We start from the raw sequence: 26,690 nt of genomic DNA, 5'->3' as shown, positions 1-26,690 counted from the left end.
ATCCGTGCCAGTCGCTAGCTAGCTAGTGTAGTTCACCTGTCGCTGTGTGTTTGATGAAGTGCGGAGCTAAGGGGAGATGTGGTCCTTTTTCGCTAGGGATCCCGTGAAAGACTTTGCGTATGAACTTCTCCCAGACAGCCAAGAAAAGTCCGGAATATGGACTCTACACCGGGGAAAGCGAAAGGTAAAAGCGGCATCCCGCTGCTGCTGATGCACTAGCAGTCAGCGTTAGCTCGATCGGTTGTGGGGCCTGCCAATAAGCTGACAAGTCAGCTTTAGAGCTTGATTTAGCCTTCAGATTAAATGTCAGCTCTCTTAGCGTTTTTCGGGTGTTTTTCATTCGTTCATTCATTCATTCAGTCAGTCTTGGTAGTCATTTATTTTTTTTGCTTGGTCTGTCTGTCTGATAATTGTCGCTGACTAGCCTAGCTCAGGCTTTTTGTTTACCCCCAGAGGCAGACACGTATTTCTCGCCACGTCACCCGTTTTAGCCGAGTAACGGCTCTTATTTGAGCTGTTTTAAAGTTAATGGTTTATTTCAGGAATGAAAGATTCCGTCTTAACTGCAGACAGCACTGCATACAGCCCACTGCTTCATTATTATCACCGAGAAGCGGAAAGCTATAATCTCAGTGTCATCATCTTCACCGCGGGCAGCCGAGCCCAAACTTCCTACTTTCGTCATCCTCAGTCACATTAAATGTCTTTTCAAAATTCTGTACACAGTATTGACAGTTACTTCTTACTGGTAATATTTTCTGCACGATGGCTACATTTATATCTATATTTAATACAGCACAGATGTAAGGCACCCATACTGTTCACATCAGTCCGATAAAATGGGAGTGTTGGTGTAAGTCAAGCTAGTACATAATTTACCCTAATTTCTGGAATTTTGATTGTAGGGTGAATGTAGATTTTTTTTTCCTATTATAATTGCTTAAATATAGCTATGATAATATTACCTGTAAATTTATAACACCAGTGAAATATTACAATGGAAGGAAAATGGGAGTAGTCTGTTTGCAGAGGATAGCTTCACTTCAGATTAATTTAGTTTTATTTGTATAGCGCCAAATGACAACATCAGTGGCCTCAAGGGGCTTTACACTGTAAGGTAAAGACCTTATGATATTAGAGAAAAAACCCAGCAGTCAGATGATCCCCTTTGTGCTGTACTTGGCTATAGTATGAAGTAAGAAATGTCCGGCAGAACCAGGCTGAGGGTGGGGCAGCAATCTGCCATGATCAGTTAAAGTTGAAGAAGAGGAGAATAGATAAAGTAGAGTATAGAGAAAACAGGGCAAAACAGCAAATACTGGAGAGACACAAAATTAAATGGCATGCAAGTAGGGATGTCTGTTAGTAACATGCATACTCAAGTTGGAGTAAAATTTTAGACTTGGACTACACCCACAAAATATTGACCTAATTAAGAGTGATGGAGTAATTATAACTTGCTGCTCTTACTCCAATCTTTCTCCTCAGACCACTGGAGAGCCAGTGTCTGTGTTTGTATACGAGGTGGCTCAGGGCACAGAGCAGCAGACCCAGCTCGCCAAGGCTGCCTTCAAGCGTATGAAGACCCTGCGTCACCCTAACATCCTGGCCTATGTTGATGGGTTGGAGGTATGTATTTTATTGTGACTTAAATTTAACAGAAACCACTTTGCTTTAAACACACTTTTCTTGATATTTAGAGCTGAGATTCCATGTTTTGTGTCTCATTTCTGTCATCTGCTCTTCCCTGCATATTAAACATTAAGACAGAGGTGAGTGGGAATAGGTTCCTGTGGGTTTGTAGTAGTTTTATAGTAGTTATAGTGAGTGAAGTAGCAGACAATTACACAGCTTTCTCTTTGGTTTTTAATGAGAGTGTAATTGACACACTAATCACGATTAGCTCAACTAAGGATATGATTTTACCCTTTCATCTGGAGAATCTATCCAAGGAATATGACCAGCAAACCATACAGCATTAGCTAATCATTTATTTAACCAGGGAGTCTCTTGAGAGAAAACATCTTTCACAAAGACACCTGGCAATGAAAGTACACAATGGCAAGGTTGGAAAATTATACAATCAAGCAGAGGAAAAACAGTCAGTAGATAAAAATAGAGCATGTTGAAGAACTGGTGCATAATCAAATATCCAGCAAAGCTTCTAAAATATCTGTGATCTGAACTCTCCAATATTCAGTAAATTTAGTATTCATTTATAGCATGTTTTTAATAGAGATCTGATGGAAAAATGCTGTGATGTATAAATGTGCGGTGCATATGATGGATAAATGCAAAAACCGGTGTGGAAAAGCTGTTTTCCTATGTCAAGTTACTGTTTAATGCAGTGACATAGAATAATTTTGAAGTATAGTTTTGCTTTTATTTTTTTTTTCCTTTCTTAGTTGATTGATGAGCTTGGTGTGGTTGTTACAGACAGAGAAGAGCCTCTACCTGGTTACTGAGCAGGTTACACCCCTGGCAGTCCATCTGAAGGCACGGGCAGAGAAGGGTGGTGTTGGGGAACTGGAGATCTCATGGGGACTCCACCAGATAGTGGTAAGGACAGGAGAGTTGAGCTGTTTGTGGCAGCTGTCCTCTATTAGTCGTCTCTCACCGTCTCTTCCTCTGTTTGCTTACAGAAAGCTCTGAGTTTTCTCATCAATGACTGCCATCTGCTCCATAACAACCTGGGCATATGGGCTGTTTTTGTGGATCGAGCTGGAGAGTGGAAGCTAGGAGCCCTCGACCATGTGGCCCCTGAGCAGGGAGACCCAAGTGGGGTCTCGCTCCCTGCACCAAAGGCAGTTTACCCAGACATGGAGAAATATGACCCACCAGAGATGTCTAACAGCAGCGGAGAGAAATGGTGAGTGTGACATTTAGAGAAAAAACTACCTGGTGCGCTTTGGCTGCACCCTTTTGCATTGACCTGTGTGTATTTTTGTTACAGGGCAGGAGAGGTGTGGCGACTAGGTTGCCTGATTTGGGAGGTGTTCAACGGGCCGCTGCCACGTACTTCTTCCCTCCGTTCCCTGGGAAAGGTTTGTGTCTTCAATTACTGTTTATCCAAAAACCTTATGATTAAATATTGTCCTTGCTCCTTGGAGTGCATGCTCTTATTTAAGAAAAATGCAGCTTTTAGGAATATTTAGATTATGATGGTTGTTGTTTAAAGGAAATTACATGATTCTGCTTATGTAAAGAATCAGCAACAATAAACTGAACATATAGTGGGATAGCAGGGCCCTTAAATAATACATACCAGTATGTCATGGTTAAGATCAACTGGAGAGAAACCCAAGAATTTGATGATCTAATATGAACCCGTGTTTGGTGCCACCAGGGAGAAAAAACTGTGAAAACAGGACGAAAGATAAACCACAGGAAAAGAGGAAACAAAAGTTAATGGCTTGCAAACATGACTGGAGTGGAGAAGTGCTCAGTGCATCATGGGAAGCTCTCTAACAGTCTGAGCCTATAGCGGCATAAATAAGCGATAGTTCCGGGTCACCTGATCCAACCCTAATTTCAAGCTTTTTCAAGAATTTATGTTTTAAGCCCAATCCTAAAGTAGAGAGCATGTTCTATGAGAGAGGGGCCTGATAGCTGAAGGCTCTGCATCCTGTGCGCTTTGAGTGCGCTGTCAGAATAGTGTCTTAATGAGGTCTTTAAGATATGATGGGGCCTGCGAGGAGAAGCTCTTATGAAGGAAATGTGATCTCTCGTTGCGAGCTTTAGTCTTAGTGCCTTAATGCAAGGAATCCAATGTGCTGTAAGTCAAGTTTGGTTTTTTTTTCTTCCTGTTCCCACAGATCCCCAAGGTTCTGGTTCCCCATTACTGTGAGCTGGTTGGAGCCAACCCCCGGACTCGGCCAAACCCTGCCCGCTTTCTCCAGAACTGTAGAGCCCCAGGGGGATTCCTGAGTAGCAGCTTTGTGGAGAGCAACCTTTTCCTGGAAGAGATTCAGGTCTTACACAGACTTTTTTTTTGTGTTACAACTACAATAAAAACATTCTAGTCAAGTCACAGCATGAAGTATTAAAACCGAGGTTGAAATTAATCAAAATCCCGAACAGATTGATGTCATTTGGCTAAACAAGTTTAATTTGGACACCATGCCTCGCTTTAGTCCAATCATCTATTGCAGAAATTAGATGATCTCTTTAAAATGATCCCTTCTAGATCAAGGAGCCAGCCGAGAAGCAGCAGTTTTTCCAGGATCTGAGTGACAATCTCGATTCTTTCCCTGAAGACTTCTGTAAGCACAAAGTCCTGCCTCAGCTGCTCACCGCCTTTGAGTTTGGCAATGCAGGCGCTGTCGTCCTCACACCGCTCTTCAAGGTAAATCCCAACTCCCGAGGCGACTTTAGACCCTAATCAGTAACAGACAGTGAAGCAGACAATAATCATCAGTAAAATCATTCTCGAGACTAGTTGAAAAAATGACATGATTGTAGCTATATCTGTGCACTTCTTTTTCTTCAATCTCTCTCGCTTCCTCTGTTTTTCTAGGTGGGAAAATTCCTATCAGCAGAAGAGTACCAACAGAAAATCATCCCTGTCATTGTGAAAATGTTCTCCTCCACAGACCGAGCTATGAGGATACGACTTCTGCAGCAGGTGTGGAATATTCTTTTGCTTTCCTTGCAGAGGTAATTATGTGTAAGATTTTAAAAACAAGTTCTGCATAAAACAGTTTTGTTCTTTTTAAATATTGACTAGTTTCAGAGATTTTTCAGTGATTAGGGTGAATATTGCAGAGATGGTGTTCTTATTTAATTTACTTTTTTAATATAGAGTTCATATTTAATTTTATGGTATGTTATTTCTAGCACGGAAAGAGAAACCTTAGTTAAAAGAACAGTAAAACATAACAAACAGTTGTTTAATCACATGCCTGTCCGGCTGTTTTTTATCTCTGTATTAAAGAATAAAACCATTTATCTTTTACTCACCCTAACTCTGTCTCTGTCTTTCTCAGATGGAGCAGTTCATTCAGTATTTGAATGAGGCTGCAGTGAATTCCCAGATTTTCCCTCATGTTGTTCACGGCTTCACAGACACAAACCCTGCCATCAGGGAACAGACTGTGAAGGTAGTTTTCACACTTAAACACAAGCACAATCTAACAGGTGTTATCTCATACTTTGGGCATATAGCACATGACATGTCCTAAATATGATCTCTCCCCCCCTGCTAGTCTATGCTGCTGCTGGCTCCGAAGCTAAATGAGACCAACCTGAACCAGGAACTGATGCGTCACTTTGCCCGGCTCCAGGCTAGAGATGAACAAGGCCCAATCCGATGCAACACCACCGTCTGCCTGGGAAAAATCGCCTCCTACCTCAACGCTGGGGTAAGGCAGACCTGCATCACTGTGTAAAACTTAAAAAACAGAAAGACTGAGATCAGTGTTCAGTAAAGAATTTAATTGTCTCGCTGTTCACAGACTCGACAGCGCGTTCTGATTTCTGCCTTCTCTCGAGCCACAAAGGACCCGTTCCCTGCGTCGCGTTCTGCTGGCGTGCTGGGCTTTGCGGCTACACACAACTACTACAGTGTAACGGAGATTGCTGCCCGTATCCTGCCCACCCTGTGTGCTGTTACTGTTGACCCCGATAAGAGCGTCAGGGATCAGGTAGGGCTGGGTGATGTGAAGAAAATCACCCATTCAATATGAAAATCGAATATCATATCACTATGTATGTATGTCTGTCTGTCTGTCAAAAACAAATGTTGTTTTTGGCCATATGTTGCCTACAATTGCACTGGTATACTCATTCAAATCAACCATTCAGTATTTTTTGTTTAACTATACTTTGAATACAAAAAAACAGAATGAACTGAAATGTATTTTTTTAACCATTTCTTTTTAAAAAACATCAGTTGCACACGGAGGCTTTTCACAAATGGCTAATCATAGCAACAAAAAAGCAGGAATCAAGCAGGAATTCAAAATAAGACAAAATAAAACTTTATTTTAAAAGGTGCTCTTTTGTGCTTACAACATATAAAAATTGTAAAATAAAAAATGTGATGACCTGAAATTACAGAAACAAAAGTCTAGATAATGAGTATAAAAACTCAGTGAGTATTCGACTGCTGGAGATATGTGGTTTCATGGTTTCTCACAGCTTGTACTCTTGCGTTGGTTTGTAGTATTCCTTAGTTTTATCTGTAACTATGCCAAGAATGTTTTCAATTTATTTGTAGTCTTTTTGATCCTTGATCTTACAGCTGTTTTGAAGACTTGCATGCAAACCAGCGGTTGATGCTGAGGAATGTGTACCAGCAGTGGTGGTGGAGTTATCAATCTTACAGCATTTAACTAAAAATAAAATGTGCAAGAACATTTCAGTTAAATGACATTAAATTAAAAATAGACTTTAGAAAAAAAATAACATTAGTTGAAACAATATTGTGCACAAAGCTAAAATACAAATATGGTTTTACGGCTTTAGATTTTGTTAATTCAGTCACATTTGTCAAACAACCAGTGCAAGAAGGGACTATTTGCTGAAACTGGGATGTCTACATGTCTTGGTGCTTGTTCTGAACCTCTAATTTTGCCTGTCTCTTTCTCCCTGTCAGGCTTTCAAAGCCATAAAGAGTTTCCTTTCCAAACTAGAGACTGTGTCAGAAGACCCCAGCAAGCTAGCTGAGATTGGTATGTAACTGTAAACTGCACTGGAAATCTTCCCTCAAACTAGAAACTCCATGCTGTGTAGTTGTTTCTTTACCATGAATAGAGTTTGAGAAAAAGAAACAAATAATCCTGTAACTATCTCAGATGGCTTTAATCGAATTAATAGACACATTTTATATGAAAACCTAAACGTAACAACTCTGTTTTGTGTGTCCTGCAGAAAAGGACGTAGCATCGTCTGCTCAGCCTGCAGGTGCCTCGTCCAGTTGGGCTGGCTGGGCTGTGACAGGCATGAGCTCGCTCACTTCTAAGCTGATCCGCAATGCTCCAGGGACGGAGGGGGGTACAGGCACTGAGGGAGGCGGACCTGCCGCTAATGCCACCAACCCCACTACTCCCTCTAGTGCCAGTGATGGTACAGCCGCAACAGGTGAGATGGAACCACAGCACCCTGCCTTTTTTTTTTTTAAATAAAGATTTACATACACTAACATGCATATTTAATCTAAATAGAATCATCTAAAGAATCTCAACACTGGAATAAGTGTATGTGTCTATATTAGTGGGACTGCTGGTGCTGGGAGGTGTCAGCTTCCTTTTATAACACAAAGCCTTCATCTGACAGATCTAAGAATCTGTATTTTGACCCAGTGATTATCATGTGGGAGAAAGCTAACTCGCACAAATAGCTTTCTGAGTTTTTGGTGTTTTTGTAGTAACCTCAGGTTTCACAAGTCTTCATTCGTGTAGGTGTGGTTCTGAGTTTGATCCCAAGATTATTTCCCAGTGCGTCTTTTACTCATTCTCCATATCCGAGAAGAATGACGTCAGGTGATGCTACTTTTGAACCCAGTTTACACCAACTGAACAAAATGGAAATCAAAAACGGCTGGAAATAGGCTGGATGGATGCAAAGCCTCAAATTCCACTTAGAAATTGCTCCTATCAAGTTTCAGAGTTGTTGTTTTTTTCCCCCCAGGGACTGAAGTTCTTCCTGCATGTGAGAAGTTTTTCAGGTCTCGTGGTTGCAGCATCAGTTGAGGCAACCTATTATCACTTTAGCTAATTAAACTCACTCAGAGAGGTGTGTCCAGAGTGCGTATTCTGCCTGTTTTGATAGATCTCAGCAAAAATTTCTGGCACAACTTCACCTGCTTCCGGGTGCGTGGAAAGAGTGGAAAAAAAATCACAGTGCAGAGACTGCAGCAACACTTAAAGGGAAGAGGAAGAACTTTATTGACTGACCACAAGCCAAAACACCTTGGTCAGTCAATAAAGTTCTTCCTCTTCCCTTTAGGTGTTGCTGGAGTCCCTGCATTGTGCTTTGATAGATCTGTAACTTCAGGCAAGTCAGTGGATCTCACAGAATAGAATAGAATTCATTGCACAAGTACAAGGCAACGAAATGATGTTTGCGTCCATCCAGAAGTGCTTTAGCAATAATATAGATATATTACAGATTATAGATCTATTATAAATGTGTTACAATGTTATGTTATCAATTTACTATAGCTATAAGTATGTACAGGCTATAACTGTAGTGAGTGTACAAGCTATATGCAGGCTATGAACATGTATACTTATGGTTATAAATATGAAAAGCTATAGCAGATCCCTGCTTAGCAGTTTAAAACCTGTGTGTAGCAGCAGAATAACGGCCTCTGTATCCCAGTTACTATTCTTTAATTTATTAAATGTTCCCACACAAATCAGTGCCTCGAATCAGTGTCTCACATTAAAATGTTTCTTTCAATCTCAGGTTCTCAAGACAAAAATCAACAAGCCTCCCTGACTCACCACGGTGCCTCTAGTCGTGCCAACCAATCACAGACTCTTGAAGTAAGAGACAACAATGATGAGCCTGTAGGAGACCGCTGGGATGATGAGGAGGACTGGGGAAGTTTGGAGGTAGGGAGAAAATAATTAAGATATGTATTGCGCATAAATGGAAGATTATGGTCTCGCATAATTATAATTTGAAATCACATAAATTGACTGCACGTTTCCTCAAAGGAGCCAGAGAAAGCTCAGACTGAGCCCGATGACTGGAACACCGACTGGTCAGGAATGAGTTCATCCAAAAAGAAGGTGAGACGGACGATGCTAAGCATTGCTGTTATTTGACAGTCATTCCTTTTGTGCTCATTCTACTTCCTCTAATGTGTGAGCACTGCTGATATTGTTAGATTACTGTGAGTCATATTAAACTATTAATCCTCCTAGTATAGTCTGTTGACTTGAAAGGTTCCCATTTACCTGTAATATATACAGTGGGGCAAAAAAGTATTTAGTCAGCCACCGATTGTGCAAGTTCCCCCACTTAAAATGATGACAGAGGTCAGTAATTTGCACCAGAGGTACACTTCAACTGTGAGAGACAGAATGTGAAAAAAAAATCCATGAATTCACATGGTAGGATTTGTAAAGAATTTATTCGTAAATCAGGGTGGAAAATAAGTATTTGGTCACCTCAAACAAGGAAAATCCCTGGCTCTCACAGACCTGTAACGTCTTCTGTAAGAAGCTTTTCTGTCCCCCACTCGTTACCTGTATGAATGGCACCTGTTTGACCTCATCATCTGTATAAAAGACACCTGTCCACAGCCTCAACCAGTCAGACTCCAAACTCCGCCATGGCCAAGACCAAAGAGCTTTCGAAGGACACCAGGAAAAGAATTGTAGACCTGCACCAGACTGGGAAGAGTGAATCTACAATAGGCAAGCAGCTTGGTGTGAAAAAATCAACTGTGGGAGCAATCATCAGAAAATGGAAGACATACAAGACCACTGATAATCTCCCTCGATCTGGGGCTCCACACAAGATCTCATCCCGTGGGGTCAAAATGATCATGAGAACGGTGAGCAAAGATCCCAGAACCACACGGGGGGACCTGGTGAATGACCTGCAGAGAGCTGGGACCAAAGTAACAAAGGTCACCATCAGTAACACACTACAACGGCAGGGAATCAAATCCCGCAATGCCAGACGTGTTCCGCTGCTGAAGCCAGTGCATGTCCAGGCACGTCTGAAGTTTGCCAGAGAGCACATGGATGATACAGCAGAGGATTGGGAGAATGTCATGTGGTCAGATGAAACCAAAGTAGAACTTTTTGGTATAAACTCAACTCGTCGTGTTTGGAGGAAGAAGAATACTGAGTTGCATCCCAAGAACACCATACCTACTGTGAAGCATGGGGGTGGAAACATCATGCTATGGGGCAGTTTTTCTGCCAAGGGGACAGGACGACTGATCCGTGTTAAGGACAGAATGAATGGGGCCAAGTATCGTGAGATTTTGAGCCAAAACCTCCTTCCATCAGTGAGAACTTTGAAGATGAAACGAGGCTGGGTCTTCCAACATGACAATGATCCAAAACACACCGCCCGGGCAACAAAGGAGTGGCTCCGTAAGAAGCATTTGAAAGTCCTGGAGTGGCCTAGCCAGTCTCCAGACCTCAACCCCATAGAAAATCTGTGGCGGGAGTTGAAAGTCCGTGTTGCTCGGCGACAGCCCCAAAACATCACTGCTCTTGAGAAGATCTGCATGGAGGAATGGGCCAAAATACCAGCTACTGTGTGTGCAAACCTGGTAAAGACTATAGTAAACGTTTGACCTCTGTTATTGCCAACAAAGGTTATGTTACAAAGTATTGAGTTGTATTTTTGTTATTGACCAAATACTTATTTTCCACCCTGATTTACGAATAAATTCTTTACAAATCCTACCATGTGAATTCATGGATTTTTTTTTTCACATTCTGTCTCTCACAGTTGAAGTGTACCTCTGGTGCAAATTACTGACCTCTGTCATCATTTTAAGTGGGGGAACTTGCACAATCGGTGGCTGACTAAATACTTTTTTGCCCCACTGTACTTGTATATGTTATTGAAAACAAATGTTTAGAAAAAAATTTCTCCACTGTAAAAACAAAAAAAGAATTGGTCACATCTGGGGGGTGTATGTAGATGTGGAAAAATCAATCTGCAGCTGGACTCATTTCAGTTTTCTTCGCTGTGACGCAGGCGAGCCGCTCATCCACCTCCATGGTGGTGAAAAAGCAGAGCTCCGACTGGAGCTCAGGCTGGGACGCCGATGACAGCTGGTCCAACGAGAAAGAAGGTCAGGGTCAGAGCTCTGCAGGCGAGGAAGGCTGGGGGAACGACTGGGGGGAGGAGGAGACCGACACAAGCTCGGCCAATAAAATGCTGGCCCTGCCCGAAGGTGTGCGGTTAGCCAGCGAGTACAACTGGGACAGCACGACAAAGGGCGCCAGTCAAAACGATCTGTTCGCCAGCGTGTCCCAGAGAAACACAGCCAGCATGTCTGCGGCCACGGTGAGAGCGCAGTGAGCCAAAAATACAGGAGTTGGTTTTCAGATTTGAGAGAAAAAAAGAACAACGGGGTGTTAAATGCACTTTTGATTATGACTTGAAAGTCTTACATGTATATTAGAGGGAACACCAAACTTTATCCGATTTCATTGAAATGACATTTTAACAGAGCACACCAGTCACATGATCAGCCCTCAGCATCACGGTGGGCCTTCAAAATAAAATCGCTGTTTTTTAAGAAAAGGGCATTAACAGATCTATCTATCGATTGAGCTCGAGATCACTAAATATTATATTATTTAGTTATTTTTAAAGAACTAAATTAGGTTTTTTTTCTTCAATAATTGTACATTGGTTTGATTAGGTTTGAATAACAGAGAACTATGTTTGTGTTGTTTTCTCAACGATAGCCTGGAGATGGCTGGGGCGCAGAGCCGACAGGAGACTGGGGAGCTGAGGAGAGCTGGGAGTCGGTAGATGGAAGCCAGGGTAAGTCCAACAACGAGGTTACCTTAATCAGAAATGAGATCCTGGATTGTTCGTACCTCCTTTCAGTCGGGCATTTTTAGCGTCTCCTGTGAGGCTTCTAAAAATATAGACCTGCAGTAATAAATCACAGAGCTGCTCCTTTATTTTTAGGTTATTCAGTAAAGGACCAGTGAAAAATTCATCATGTGTCTGTCCACAATTCATAAGAATGACACCTCCTAGATCATTAGTCTGATTTTAGTGAAATTTGCTCACAATGATCAGCTGATAGGTCTTTAGTCAAACTGCTCTCAGAGCCAAGGTCACATTTTTTTGTTTTACAGGCAGTAGCATGTGAATTGTGATCGATCACGTGCCTCCTGTGCTACGATGTCATTGACATTCTGGTTTTATTTTCACTTAGGTCTCAGCAAGGCAGAGCTGTCCAAAAAGAAACGCGAGGAGAGGAGGAAGGAACTGGAGGCGAAACGGGCGGAACGAAAAGCTGCTAAAGGTCCTCTCAAACTGGGCGCACGCAAGCTGGACTGATGAGGATCTAACAGAGTGGCACAAAGCGGCGGATCTAGGTTCCACATTCCACAAGTTAAGGACCAGAAAGAAGTGGCAGCATTAAAGAAAACTGACAGTCGCTAAAATGGAGAAGGCAGAGGAGAAGCTTTCCTCTGGACGACTTTTAGTTTGGGGATTTTCTGTCTTTGTTCCTCTAAAAAAAAAAAAAAAAAAAAAAAAAAAACTGACACAGATAAAAGATGGAGACAGAGAGGAAATCTGGAGAGCAGCACAGAGCAGCACCCCCTGCAGCAGAGGCCTGAGCAGGTTTCAGACAATGTCCCCCTCATTATTTTTTATTCATGACTCCCACAGTTGCTCTTGTAAACTATATGTACATAACTGGTGCATCCTGTCTTAAAAAATGACTTTTTTTAGAAGAAAAAAACACAAATATATATATATAATAGAATTTTTCTTCACACATATATTGTTGTGCTGAATGTTTTTCAGTACATGTGAACACACACACACAAACACACACATAAACACACACACTGTGGTTTCGAATGTTTTAATTCAGTTACAGACTAAGAATAAGTCCATGCATGCACTGTGTATTGTGTGGCCTAACAAAAGGCTTCATGGCAAGAAATTAAAAACGTGCTGAATTTACTTTGCACATGCAACACTGTATTTTACAGAAGTGACCCGACAGGTAACACAGGTGACTGCTTAGAGATCTTTAAATGATAAACATGCACTTTGGAGGAGCTGGGACATAGAAAGATGCAAATCTGGTGGTTTTAGGGCAAAATCAGGTGAGTTTGTAGCCTTGTGGTGGAGGCTATGTGAAATCGTCTGTAGTGCTTATGATCACCTTTTGGAATCACTTGTTTACCACCAAGTCATTTTAGGCAATATATGGTTTGGTATAGGTGAAGGAGAACCTTTTTATACTTTTGATTTTATTATTTGTGCCTTTAATTAATTGACGGGATCAATAACTCCACATTTAAACGGACACTTGAGAAGCGGACCTGGAACGCATTAAAGTGTACAGCGTGACCCTGTGTGGCCTGTCTGGGTCGGATACGGTATTTCTAGGTTTGGTCTTTCGAGCTAGACGTTTCATGGATGAGCCAGTTGACACAATCCGAACCCATCACCACTGGATCTGAAATCTGGGTTTTGGTTGGTCGGGTCCAGTTATGAAGAGGACTACGCTGCATTAGTCGAAAGAAATCCGGATGTTTTACTAAGAAAACAAATCATGTAGCATGTGAGCTATTCTGACGTATTAAATAAAGTTTCTTCTTCTATGCTTGTCTTCCTGTGTTTGAAGGTTGGTGAGTATGTTTGTATCTGTAATCTGAGTTCTGATAACACCTGCTGCTTTCTTTGTTAGCTCGTATAAAAGGGTCATTTCATATGAAATGAGTGAAACCTGAGAAAGGTTACCACCTGACTCCCACAGAATCACCTGATTTTTTTTTCAAGCATACAATAACTTCAGTATGTTTAATGAGCCATGCAAATTTTTACTTTCCTGCCCTCGATGTATAAAGACTTTAGCACAGAATTTAATCATTTAATGTGTTAATTATTTCCAATGGTTTTCTAACCCCCAATAAATTCACAGCTGTAGGAGATAGCTGTGTGACATTTGTTATAAACAAGCTTCAAAACCTAAAGCAAACATCTTCAGAACAGTTTTTTTTTCTTGGCAGAGACTCGATCGCTAATCATTAAAGGCCTCCCACGGTAAGATAGAGGGATCACATGTATTAAAAGAATGACTAGATAGTTGGATGTTTAACACTACTGCATGATGTGAAAACACTGATTCCTGGACTATGTTGTCACTGGTGGGGATGGTGTTGCACATAAATATGATGTATATCAGTTTGAGTAGTTTAGTAACTGACATAGAGAAGCAGAAGCCAACACTGTTACCCTGCATGTTTATGTTTATGTGATAAAAAGATGGATTTTGATGAAAACTTTGAAGGGTCATATCACTATTTTTAATAGAGGTTAAATTGCATCTAGCTGTGTTCACAAGTGCTGGAGGGAAAAGTGCTATAGTTTAAAAATCAGCTGATTCTGATGGGGTCAGGTGGGAGTCTTTTACAGATTTCATGTGGAGTGACATTCCTGTCACAGGTCAATTTTTAGTTAAACCAGACTGCAGAGCAAGACCTAAATAAATGTGAGAGACATTTGTTAGATCAAAATAGGGAGGCCAGATGCCAACGAGTTTAAATGTGGGGCAAAAGCTGCACTTCTGTGAGATAGTGGGGCACGTGGACGATGCTAACAAGTTCAGTTACCGTGTACAGACCCAATATATTGTATCTCCACTTCTTTTGCTTAGGAAATGCTACAGGTTTATGAGAAAGTTTGTGTATTCTTAAAGTCTTTATATAGACCTGCTGCTCTCACTGGTTTATCCATAGATGGCAGAGCTTTTTTGAGCCACAATCAACAATAACACACACACACACACACACATAATGTGTCACTCCCCACCATATTTTCCTCTCTGTGCAAAACTGAAAAATAGCACAAAAAAGTGTCTCTTTCTGAGAAAATACCTCTGCTTCATTTTCTTCGTGGTCTTTTCCACTATATTCAAAATTTGCAGAGCTTGTAAGTGTCCCTGAAAGGTAAGTTGTTAGTCAGTCATGAACTAGTACAGATGTGGGGAATTAAAAATGCTGTGCAGTCATGCTCATCCTAGACATAGATCATAGACTTTTCCTTTGTGAAAGCTTCTTTTGGTTTCAGGGGGGAACAGAATTGGAAGTGCAAGAATGGTGCAGGGTGCCTTTGCAAAGACTTTAACGTAATAGGCTGTATTTATGGGTCCAATGACAAGAATGCTATATCACACATTCCAGGCTATCATTGAGAGTCGAACAATTCATTTATTTAAAACTTGTTCAAACAGTGAAACATCGGAGGAACAGTGTAACGCGATATATCTGTGAACTGTAGAAACATGTTGATCATATAAGGTTTTTTGCTCTTTTTAAGAAATCCTACATAACCTAGCATAGAGACTCATTAGCTTAATATTGAGTATTCACTTATAGCACTTCCTATTTTCTCTCCCGATGTTTCACTATACCCATTTACTTTAAAACCATTTGTGAGTTTATAAAGTTATCATATATTATACAATCATAAATACCCTCCAACCTTCATCCCTCATGAGCTATCCACAGTCATTTCATTGATATGAAAACCACATATTTCATCTGATGAGGAAAAACTGTCAAACTTGTGCTGTATGTACAAATTTTAAACAACCCCAAAAATACAAACTAGCCAGCCTTCCATCATTTCCCCCCCCAAAAAACAAAACAAAAAACAACATGAAGGACAGATAGGGTTGAAGCCGATCCAAATTTCCTGCTAAATCACAGATGCATGCAAGTTAGGCAGTGTTATTTATCTGCGACTGATTACGGCAGGCGCCAGTTAGGCTTTGCTGGTGATCTGCTAATCCAGACCCAAAACAAAAGAGGACGAAGGTTCATCACTGCTTTTCCTCCTTTTCGTTTTTGCTTCCTCCCAACCATCGTGTCAGCGCGAAAACACCCACACCCACAGCCGCAGCGAAGCCTGCATACATGGCGACCTCTCCTGCCTTACGCACCTGCAAGGAAAACATACATCATTGCAGCTAACGTGATTTATTTTTTGTTGAAATTTATAAAGTAGCAAAAGAATTTAAATCCCCACAGCTGCCCAACTTAAAAAAAAAAACAAAAGCGATTTGAACTTTTAAAAGATTTTGGGCGGATTGGGTTTCAGTGAAAACATCTTCTAATTAAAAGATCATAACATTCATTTGTTCTTAGTGTCTGAAAGAAGCATTCCTGAAACAACACATCAGTGTTTATACTTAAGTTTGGAATAGGAGAAATCAAGTGGATGCAGAACTTGATCCGGTAAGAGCAGCTGACACTCCTACTGAACTTCAGCTGCACTGGGATCAGTTTAAAGTTTCACTTTCACTGCCTGTTAAGTTTCATTTTGACTCAGAGCCTTGTTCAGAAAAGGTAATGGGTGGACTTCAATGCACTTTAAGCAAATTCAACTAATCTTTGAAGGCTTTGTCTGTTTAGTAAGATACAATTTTACAATTTACACGTTTACTCACTGATGCTTAGATTTAAATATTAACTAAAGGTTGTAAAACCAGTGTGCACAGACCTGCCCTGTCATGTCCCAGGCCCCAAAAGTTTCCTCTTATCACTGTATGCAGCACGTTGACTCCACTGATATCATTCCGCCCTTTAAAAGCCCTTCCCACTGTTACTCACAGTTACCTCTCTCTTTAGTTTCTTACATAATCCTTTACCTTGTTAAATATGTGGTGACATTTTGATGTTTCGGTGTTGTATGAAGCTGGAAAGCCTCTTGTACCCTGCTTTGAATCCCTAACAGACAAATAAATTAATTGATATTTAATTACAGCTAATTGCAACTGATTGAGCCATTCATCATTTAGAAGATGGCAAACCTGCAGAGCAAACAGGAGGGGTGGAGCAAGCAATGTTTGGTATGAGAGATAATTACCCAGCTGGTGTCACAGAAGAATGAAAGGATTCAAAGTTATAGCTATGAATGAATCTTTAATCCCCATGTTTGTTTTAAGAAATGAACTATTTCTTCTGTAAATTTGTTCTGGCTTTTTCTGCTGTTTTTTTCCTTCTTCACTGAAGATTTCTATTGTTTGAAACTTACACCGCCCAGCCTCCGCCACCGCCACCGCCTGTGTGTCAGTGCTTTGTCTCACTTTGTGTTTTACACAAAGGATTGACGTGGTTGGACCTACCTGCCGGGACTCCGCCTTGCCGTAGCGCAGCTCATTGGCAAAATGCTCGCAGTTTCCCCTGAAGACGCAGTACGGCAGCACCTGGCCCACCAGCCTGCAGGCCTCCCTCACAATGACATCAGGCGAGCGCGGCTCGTACGTCTTGTCCAGACCGTTGCTGATTTTCCACTCGTTAGTTCCCACCACGTCCCACAGCCCATCTTTCTTCACCAACGCCTTCTCGGTTAGGACAGACATCACGCTGTTGGAGCCGGCATCCGGGACCTCAGCTGGGGACAAAACCCACTCAGTTTGCATGCTGAATATTGCAAGAGTTTGTGTTTTGAGTGGGCTGTATCCCAACAAATAATTTACATTGTGTGCTGTCCTGAAAACCCACATCACAGAATTTGCATGTGGCTTCTCAGATAAGCTGCTTTTTGTTTTCAGTGACGGGATTTGGGGAAGGAGTCCAGACAGTGTGTGTGTATATGTGTGTGGAGGGACTCACAGGGTGGTGCCAAGTGAACAACGAAGCCGTCGCCAATGTACACGGCCCAGTGCTGGTAAGAGCCACGAAAGATCTCGATTAAATCCCCAGGCTCTGGCTTTTCATCATACTTGGATTAGAAGAGAGGGGAAAAATGTTTGAATTTCCAAAAAGAGTGTGTTTGGCAATAATTGCAGCACGTTTGACCCGATCACACACGCTGACTCGCTTTAAATAGAAATCAACTTGATGCAATAAACAGCTCTGAGGCTATAAATGTCATCACATTCTTTTACTAACCAGTGTTGGGGCCATGTCAGCCTGTCTTTGGTCTGTGAACTTCTGATTTGTTGGACTTCCAGACGACTCTCAGCTGTAGGGATTAAAGATAAATAAATAAATAAAAGTACATATCAGATTTAAGCACACCACGTGATACATGATGAAAGTAAGAGACCGATAAATCTAATAACACTTTAAATATCTGTATGTTTTTGCACACCAAACCGGGCTAGATCCTTCAAAGTGGACACTGGGCTGAACAGCGCCCCTCTTAAAAACAGCTGCAGGATTGTTGATGTTCCTAATAATCTGGCACCTGATTGTCTGGACACATGTTAGCATAACCTCTGCATAACCTCTTTCGTGGAAATAAACGCCAAAGAAGCGTCTGTTAGAGAAAAGCTCGCACTTTTAGAGACTTATAAATCAAAATAAGCCACAAAGAGTGTTTAAAAATCGCACAGGAAGAAGATTAGCCAGAACTGGTCCGTGTTTGCATCACCCAAAAGCCGTGAGCTAACACCATCATTCACGCGACCTTCCGCTGTGGGAGGTGTTTGATCGGGTTAATGCCTTACCTGCAGCGACCAGACTCTTCTTCTCCTTCTTCTGTTCTTATTGCGGTTGTCAAAACGATCTCGAACCCTTTCGTTTTCTAAATGAGAGACGTCACCAACGCAAACATCAAAAGCTCACCCGCGAGCGATCAGCTGATTCGTGCGCATGATCAGTGCCCTTCAAAATAAAGGCGTGGCAGTGTTTTATTTGTCTTTTTTAAGCGTCAGGGGATTTTTAAGATGACTTTTAAGATGACTGATTGTTTAAGCAAGGTGCAAGAATATTACAAGAAAACGCGTGAATATTTAATGATGTGATAAAATTAAGTGTGAAGGAATCATGAGTCTGCTTTTGTTTCAGCTACAAATACTTTATTTTCTTTCTTTCATAAATTTGTGATTTTATCATGGGTAAATTTAATTTAAAATATTTAATTTATGTATAATTTATTTGCATTTATTTTGCTATTATTTATTTTTGTTAATATTCTTTTTATTTTACCTTTTTTGGTCCGGCAGGTGCTTGACTTTAAAGTCTAATTTCAACAAATAACGACATTTTCTTTCTCTTAAATCGCCGGTTTATTATCCGCCACCCCCTCTCTTTCTTCTTTCCGTGATCAGTTATGATGGCCACGTGCAGAAAAACACGTAACTCAACCTTTAAAAACCCCAACACTTTCGGTTTAAATATAACTGAGAAATAAATCTTCACGAGGATTTTTTTTATTGCGTGACGACGTGACGACATATGCTTGTTTGCTTCAGTAGGAAGTCAAAAATTGAGTTTATATTTGTACAGTTTAAATGTGGGGTGTCAAACATGGGGATAGATCCGGCCCTTCTAAAGGTCCAGCCTGGCCCACTGGATGTCTTTGCAATAAGCTTGGAGTTCTTGATGTGCTGATGGCAGGATTGTTAAACAGAAGGGAACTGTAGATATGTTTGAATGCTGTTTTTTCTTAATTAATACTGTCCATGTAAAGCCTGTCTGTCTTGTGAGCTGCAGATGGTGACATCCTTGTAATGACAGCAGACTAAAGTGAGAATGGAAAAAAAATGTTGAAATTATATATGTTTTTCTTGCCATGTTTCATGTTATTCATCATCTGATGGTCATTAAATGAGAAAAATGAGCAGATTTTTAATGGTTTTAGCTGTTTCAAAATGTATCCTTTGCATTTCAAAAAAAGTTAGTTATGTATTTGTGTCTTGATGCATGCTCGGTCATCCAGGTAGGTAAACCCCAAAAGGTTGATTCTGTTCATCTGAATGTAGCGTTTTCAATGGGAGAAACGTTTCATCACTCATCCAAGTGACTTCTGCAGTCTCAGCTGACTGCAGGTCACAGCCATTGATCAATGGTCAGACCATTAAACAGTGGTTGCTGATCAATGGTCACGACAGTTTGCATATTAATAATAAAGGAACTGACCTCACAGCCCACTGTTCGTCAGTGGTGCTAGTTGTGCTGTTTTCTCCATTTATGGATAATGTCTCTCAACGTGGTTCACTGCGGTCCCAAAGCCTTAAAATGGCTCTTAACCCGTTCCAGACTGATAGATGTCACTGACTGCTTCTCACACGTTCATAGGTTTCTTTAGATGGTGGGATGATGTGCTGCTTTTTGAAAGGAGCAATTACTTTTTCGCAGAAGGCCAGGTAGACTTTTTATGCCATTAAATTAAATGTTAATTTCCAAACTGCATTTTGAATTAATTTGAGTACTTATTTATTATTTAATATCAAAATGTATTGGATGATCCGCAACATTTATGCCCATATGCAAAAAGAAATTAGGAAGGGAGCAAATACATTTTCACTGCACTGCCTGTCACCCTGTGAAAACTTTGGCAGCATCACAAAACTCTTTTTTATTTATTTTAACTACAAAAATCATCCTTATTCAATATAATTTTCTCCCCTGATGAACTTCACCCCACCTGGAGTGGCCTGTATTAAATTTAAATTCAACATGAATTGAAAACCAGGATCATAGAAGTCATCTAAATAAGTGGAATGACAGGGAATGAAATTTAAAAGTAGCAATAATGCTCCTATAGGTTGATATCCGAATATCAGCAAATAGGAAAACATTAACTGCTGGCAGCGGCTGATGTTGATCTAATGTGTTTGTAATGAATATTTCACTGTTTATTTGGCACAACTGGAGAATAAATACCACAATTTTTCTCAGTTTTGTATTATTATTATTATTATCATTTTAAATATCTCTGCTTAAAAGCTTGTATTCCATTAGTAAAGTTAGATCATTAAGTCAGTACTGAAACACATAATAAAGGACACAGAATTAATATGTATCATTTTAAAAGTTAATGTTATTAATTTGTTTTTTTATTTTTTTACCTAAACTATAATTATTAGTTTACAAAAACTACATAGTATGATGATGAACTTTTCCGAGACATCTTAATTTTTTTTTCCCATGTCCCTTGCGGGGCTCCGTAACGTACTATGTAATAATCAGGCGAACTAATTTGATTTTTCTTTGCCTTATCTCTGTCGAGTGGACAGCAGCAGTAGCAGAAATAGACATGACCACTGGGTGTCGCCAAAGACTTCCGCGGTCGGCTTGACGTTTCCTTTTTCTAACAGCGAAGAACTCTCAACTTCCGGCTTCGGAGCGCCCTTTCGTTGTATTTTGTCCTGAAATTTTGTTGCGAAGGCAGCAAAAAAGCTGTCATAATCGCTCAAGTCGAAGCCCCACGGCCGAGAGGTGGATTCGCTGTGATGTTTTGATGTTTACCGACCGAGCGATGTCTGTGGTGTTTGACGGGAGTCCGCTGAAAGCGATGCAGAGCTCACACACTCACACACCGCAGACAGCCCTGAGGTGAGTGGCAGATATGACACAAGAAGTGCATTCACACGATTAAGTCCCACAGCACACGTCTCCTGCTCGGGGTTAACTGTATGAAGAGCAGTGGGGCATACATTTATATTTCTGTGCATGATTAAAGTTAGTGCTTTAATCCTAGAGTGCATGCTTTCACCTTAAAGAAGACAAAACACAGTAAACACCTAAATTTGATTTGATCACTTTGATTAGTTTAAAGTCGTATCAAGCGTATGTTTTTACTTATCAATGAAATAACAAAATATTTTTCATTACGAATACTTTCTGTGCAAGGTTAAAAATGATTACTTCACTGGATCAAAATTAATCTGCTGCTTTTCTAGTAATAGTTAAGTGATTTTCCTTAATGTGACAACATTTCTTTGGCTGTCTTTTCTTTTAAATGACTAATCAATTAATTAATTGATGAAATAATTATCAGAAGAGTTATGATCAATATAACCTCAACAAGGGCTCAGATTGGGCCATATAAGCTTGAATGGTTCACATATAGTTAAAATGGGACCACAGTCTAAAGTATCTTGGATGGCACGTGACTGATACTTGATTTTAGAGGCCAGGTGACAGTCAATGCCAATGTCGGCCAACTAATGTTGTTAACGCTGTAAACCTGGACACTTCTTGGTTTCATTATATTTATTAAATTCTACTTTTAGGACAAAGAGAATACTAACAAATTAAAGATAGAAATTATTGTTATTTTGATCATCACATAATCAAAATTATTTTAAACATTTTTAAAAAAATCCAGATCCAGATTTAGAATCTCGATTTTTAATCTAGAGCTCATAAAATAACAAGTGAATGCCTACAGAAGCCCAAACTGACGACCATCAACTAATAGTTTTGTTTGATAATTTGTTCACAATGTTATAAAACAAAGAACAGCAGGACATACTGGCATCTCTTCAGTGTTGTCATTGGTCAGTTCTCCACACGTAGTTGAGCTTAAATCAAAAGCCCAAGCTTCTACATTTTAATAATAACACCAAACAGTTACTTGCTAGCTTTGCCACTTGTAGTTCTTATATATGTTGTGGAAGTTTTATTTGTCACAGGATGTCACTTTTGGTTCTGTAAGGCCTTAATGAGTGTTGTTCACAACTTCTTCATATATTCACACAGAATATGTTAGCAGTGATGTATTCTTAGATCATTATGGCCGTCCTTATCATTTTTAGCTTGTTGGTGAGACACCACTCACTTTCCTCATGTCTACTTTCTGTTTCTCTAGTACCCAGGAACTGTCTCAGGAGATCAAGTCCTTCATCAGTGGCGTTGACACCGTTCAGGGCCGGAAGCTCAGCGTCCGAGAACATGCTCGCTGCGCTGTGCGCCTGCTGCGCTCAGTCCCGGCCTGTCGTGGGGCGGTCTTGGAGCATCTGCGAGGCGTGTACGATGAGCATGTGTCCGCCTTCCTGCACAACCTAGAGACGGAGAGTAATGCCAGCACTGGGGTCAGCTCCAACCTGGAGGACATTATACAGGTGTGACTACAAAAATACACCATCATAAAATAAATATGTACATATTGAAGTTAAAAAGATTTTTAAAGGTAAATTTTGTTTTATTATTTCTTTTGTCTGTAGGAGATTCACGCCGTGCTGTCAGAGTTCATCCGTCTCAACCCCCGAGCCTGGGCCCCTCTAGTGTCCACCTGGGCTGTGGATTTACTGGGCCAGCTGAGCAGCAAGCATGCCGGGCGCCGTGTCGCCCCCCACTCCTCCAGCCTCAACGAGCTGCTTCAGCTCTGGATGTCTTGTGCTGCCACTCGATCTCTCATGGAAGCCTACTCTCAGTGTCTGGCTGCAATGCTGGCCTGGTGCCCCGATGCCTGTGTCGATGCTCTTTTGGACACTTCAGTTCAGCACTCCCCACATTTTGACTGGGTGGTGGCTCACATTGGGTCTGCCTTCCCCGGTACCATCATCAGCCGAGTGATGGCATGTGGACTGAAGGACTTCTGCTCTCATGGTGCTAAGGACCAAGGGCTGCTTGTAATGGGAGTGGATAAAGGCAGCAGAGTGCCAAAGATCGGCTCGGTGGTGGGAATCCTTGGACACCTCGCCGCTCACCACTCCGACAGCATCCGGAAAGAGCTGCTGAGGATGTTCCAGGAGAGTCTCAATCCGTCGAGCCCTCTATCTCCAACCTCATCTTCAACATCCTGGGAAAGCTCCCCTCAGCTTCGTCGTGCTGCGGTGCCGTTTCTCCTGCAGCTGGCAGCAATGTCCCCAAACCTTTTTGGTCCTGTGTCTGCAGAACTCGTCGAGTTGTTGCGCCCCCCTGTCTTGCTCCAGCTACAGGCCGTGCTGCAGGGCCTCCCTAGAGAGGAACTGGATAACATGCTGGGCCTGGTTGTGCATCTCATTAGCCAGAGCCCCTCGGGAGGGGCCCGGGTCTTCAGATTTCTGGCAGACACTGCGACCCCAGCTTCAGTCATTATCTCAGGCCCAACTCCCTCACCTCACGAAGGAGTCCGGGAAGGTTGCGACCGCCTCCTGCAGATGCTGCTCCTGCATCTCCACAAGTTAGTATTCAACCGCACTGATGGAGTTGAGGTCAACCCCCATCACTCTGCTTCGTCACAGCCCCAGAGGGTCATCCCGTTCTTGGAGGAGCTGCAGTCTCACGTTGGTCAGCTGTGTGCTGAGACGCTGCGACTGGAGAGGAAGCGTCACCTCTGGCTGCACCAGCTGCTGTGTCTGCTCTCAGTTTATGGGGGTCCCAGCACAGCCACTGAGGCCCTCTGCCAGCTGCTCACTCAGGCCCGCAATCCAGAGGAGTTGGCTCTGGCCTGGCAGCTCCACACCACGCTCTCCTCCTGCATGGCAGGCCTCATTCCCGCTGCCATTGCACGTAGCGTGGCGCAGATCCACACGCACACTCTGGGGCCTCGGCAGCTTAGGCAGCTGCTGCTCAACCTGGCTGCAGCCATCCAGAGTCAGGACGAGGAGAGAAGAGGAGCGACAGGTGCTCAGTCCTCCATGGTGGTCCAGGTGGGCTCGGCGGTCTCAGGACACCTCCATGATTTCTGCCCACTTCTTCTCCACGGTGACCCAGCTGTATCTCACGCTGCAGTACGCCTCCTGTCCTGCAGCCCGCTCCCTCGCACCTGCTCCCCAGCACAGCTGCTCCAGCTTTCTCGCGCCGCCGTCACTCATTTCTTCCTGACTCTGCGAAGGAGAGGAGAAGGAGGGAAGGCAGGGAGAGATGGAGGGCAGGCAGGTGAAGCAGTGAACTGCTCCGTTCTTCTACTGTCCCGTTTTGCCGCATACTCTCCTCTTACGCTCAAATCAGTGCTTCAGCAGCTGGTTGAAGGAGCGCTACATAAAGGCAACACTGACCTATTTGGAGGGCAGATCGCAGACATGTCTGGCGCCCCTGTGCCTTCCCCATCTGTGTCGCCTGATGTTGGAGCCTCTTTGCTGGACGTCAACTGTCGGTTTGGTACCACCGTTAATTTTTCAAGTAGTGTGTGGTCTGTGTTTCATGCAGGTGTGATTGGCAAGGGACTAAAGGCTCGCACCATCACACAGCTGCCTGATCCATCTTTAGTCATACAGGTGAGTGTTTAAAGATTGCAGAGCAGTTAAAACTATAAATAGACTAAGGAAGTGTTTTTTTTTTATGTATTTTTACTGTAAGTTGTGCATGAAAATGATTGGTCCATGTGACTCCTATGAAATGTTCAAACAGAGGAGATAAATCTGTAATAATGTGCATGTTTTCGTCCTCTTTTCTCTGTAGAACATTCAGATTCTGCTGGCAGTTATTGTCAAGTGTTGCAGCTCCTCCGGTCTGAACGGCTCACGATCACCGTCTGACCCCGATGAGCCGCCACCCATCAACGCGGAGGCAGCCAAGGTTGTTGCAGTCACACTAGTGGAAAACGTCTGTCCCGACGTGGCCAATAGCGAGTTATCCTGGCCCCCAGAAGAGCACGCCCGCACCACAGTGGAGAGAGACATCCACATTCGGCGCTGCTTTGAGGCCCACCCTGTGCTCTTCCCTCTGCTTCAGGTCATTGCGGCTGGACGACCGGCTCTCTGCTACTGCTCGGCGGTGCTCCGAGGCCTCCTGGCCACTCTGTTGGCCCACTGGGAGGCATCTCGCGAGGCATCATCCACAGACTCCCCATGGCACCTCCAGGCTTCCTGCCTCTTGGTGTCCTGCATGGGAGAAGGCCAGATCCTGCCGCCCGTCCTGGCCAACGTCCACGAAGCTTTCCCTCACCTGACTCCCTTCGAGGTGAGGCTGCTGCTGCTGGCTGTGTGGGAGTACGTAAGGGGGAATGGGCCCATGCCCCAGAAGTTTGTCTTCAGCTCGGAGAAGGGCATGTTTTGCAGAGATTTCTCACGGGACGGCGACGTGGCAAGATACGTGGCGCCGATCCACAGCGTGCTACATAAAAACATTGACAGACTGGGGCACCTGTGCTGGCGGTTCCAGCTCTGAGGAGTGATGGGGAATAAATAGACTGTAAAATGGAGGGATTACTGTGTTACGGTCCAAGAGCGGACCCCAGAGTTTCAGTCACTGTAGTTCACTACCATATCAGTAGAGGCTTGTGCGCGTGCATACCTTTTTGTACCATTTTTAGACTTGATACATTTCTAACTGGTGAGAAACACAAATGGCACATGTGTACATTGTGTGCATACAGAATCTGGGATGTAATGTGTTTTAATGTGTCATTTTGGTTACAAAAAATACATTAACTGCTAAATCATTTACAGACTGTTTTGTATAATTTTCACATCGTTTGTGTTCTATAATGGAAACACAACTTTGCTTTCTTGTTGTGTACACGACCTCTTCTTTCAGCTACTTTTCAAAAAATAAACCTTTGTTCCAGAATTTGACTTAACTTGAGGGTTCCTCATTGATGTGATCGTCAGAAAGTTGTATTATTAACAGTTTACAGGCTCTTTTTGTATTTTGATTAAATGTTAAAAAAGAAACAAATAACTTGCAAAGAAAAGTTAAGACACTCTAAATAAGGTAAAAACAAAAAGATGATTATCAAATCATCAATCCTGGACTTTACAATAGTCTTAAAGTTGTCTTTGACTCTACAACTTACAGATAATCTGTATTTCACAAAAAAGAAAAGGTGGATGAAGTGGAGGTAGTCAGTGGAAGCTAGCCATAATATGTGTGTGTGTGTGAATGGGAGGGAGACAGGTGGAGTGATCAAGGTGGATGAGTTTAAACACCTGGGCTAAACCATCCAAAGCAATGGGCAGTGCACAAGAGAAGAAAAGAAGACAGATTTGTGGCAGAAGGATAACAGAAAGAGTGAAAGGGAAAGTTTACAAGATGGTAGTGAGATCGCAAAAAAGACAGAGGAGCTGGAGGTGGTAGATGATAAGATTTCCATGAGGGGTGATCAGGATGGACAAAATTAGAAGTGAGTAGATCAGAGGAACAGCTCTATGGAGATTAAAAGGGTGAGATAGTTTGTCGCAGAGGGAATGTATTGAGCAAAGGATGTTAGAGATAGAGACCATAGTGAAGGTTCATGGATGTAGGGAAGGATTACATGCTGAGGATGGAGGCTGATAATCTGTGGCGATCCCGAAAGGGAGAAGCCGATAGAAGAAGAAGAAACAGGACCATTGACATGAGGTCCAGAGGGGAAAACACGCCTAAATCATGGACGAGCATTGATCTTTAAGGCGATGTGTGTAC

General features: G+C 42.3%; 3 protein-coding genes across 4 annotated transcripts; 2 read left to right on the top strand and 1 right to left on the bottom strand.

The window, feature by feature from the left end:
- Nucleotides 1-8: 8 nt before the first annotated feature.
- scyl1 (SCY1-like, kinase-like 1) lies at nucleotides 9-13,281 on the top strand. 2 transcript variants are annotated; one of them, XM_087850546.1, is made up of 18 exons: nucleotides 9-184; nucleotides 1,489-1,629; nucleotides 2,437-2,559; nucleotides 2,643-2,869; nucleotides 2,954-3,044; nucleotides 3,816-3,971; nucleotides 4,187-4,345; nucleotides 4,517-4,624; nucleotides 4,986-5,099; nucleotides 5,205-5,360; nucleotides 5,454-5,642; nucleotides 6,596-6,671; nucleotides 6,871-7,080; nucleotides 8,410-8,558; nucleotides 8,664-8,738; nucleotides 10,675-10,771; nucleotides 11,394-11,472; nucleotides 11,876-13,281. In XM_087850546.1, the coding sequence occupies exons 1-17, from the start codon at nucleotides 77-79 to the stop codon at nucleotides 11,438-11,440; spliced, it is 2,226 nt and encodes a 741-aa protein (XP_087706672.1). In that variant the 5' UTR covers nucleotides 9-76; the 3' UTR covers nucleotides 11,441-11,472; nucleotides 11,876-13,281. The 2 variants fall into 2 exon arrangements, with proteins under 2 accessions (XP_087706672.1, XP_087706666.1); XM_087850540.1 differs by having other exon boundaries at nucleotides 10,675-10,986.
- Nucleotides 13,282-14,871: 1,590 nt separating this feature from the next.
- LOC102780253 (phospholipase A and acyltransferase 3-like) lies at nucleotides 14,872-18,277 on the bottom strand. The gene is made up of 5 exons (XM_006781320.2): nucleotides 18,140-18,277; nucleotides 17,580-17,652; nucleotides 17,301-17,409; nucleotides 16,811-17,079; nucleotides 14,872-15,625 (listed from the first exon to the last, which is right to left on the bottom strand). The coding sequence occupies exons 2-5, from the start codon at nucleotides 17,592-17,594 to the stop codon at nucleotides 15,506-15,508; spliced, it is 513 nt and encodes a 170-aa protein (XP_006781383.1). The 5' UTR covers nucleotides 17,595-17,652; nucleotides 18,140-18,277; the 3' UTR covers nucleotides 14,872-15,505.
- A 2,477-nt stretch (nucleotides 18,278-20,754) lies between these two features.
- ints5 (integrator complex subunit 5) lies at nucleotides 20,755-25,730 on the top strand. Its single transcript, XM_006781321.3, has 4 exons — nucleotides 20,755-20,972; nucleotides 22,231-22,483; nucleotides 22,586-24,562; nucleotides 24,747-25,730. The coding sequence occupies exons 1-4, from the start codon at nucleotides 20,878-20,880 to the stop codon at nucleotides 25,452-25,454; spliced, it is 3,033 nt and encodes a 1,010-aa protein (XP_006781384.2). The 5' UTR covers nucleotides 20,755-20,877; the 3' UTR covers nucleotides 25,455-25,730.
- Nucleotides 25,731-26,690: the final 960 nt, after the last annotated feature.

The sequence above is a fragment of the Neolamprologus brichardi genome, chromosome 2, assembly GCF_056152115.1.
Source record: "Neolamprologus brichardi isolate AB-2024 chromosome 2, ASM5615211v1, whole genome shotgun sequence".
Taxonomy (NCBI): Eukaryota; Metazoa; Chordata; class Actinopteri; order Cichliformes; family Cichlidae; genus Neolamprologus; species Neolamprologus brichardi.
This window is presented reverse-complemented; position numbering and strand designations above follow the sequence as displayed.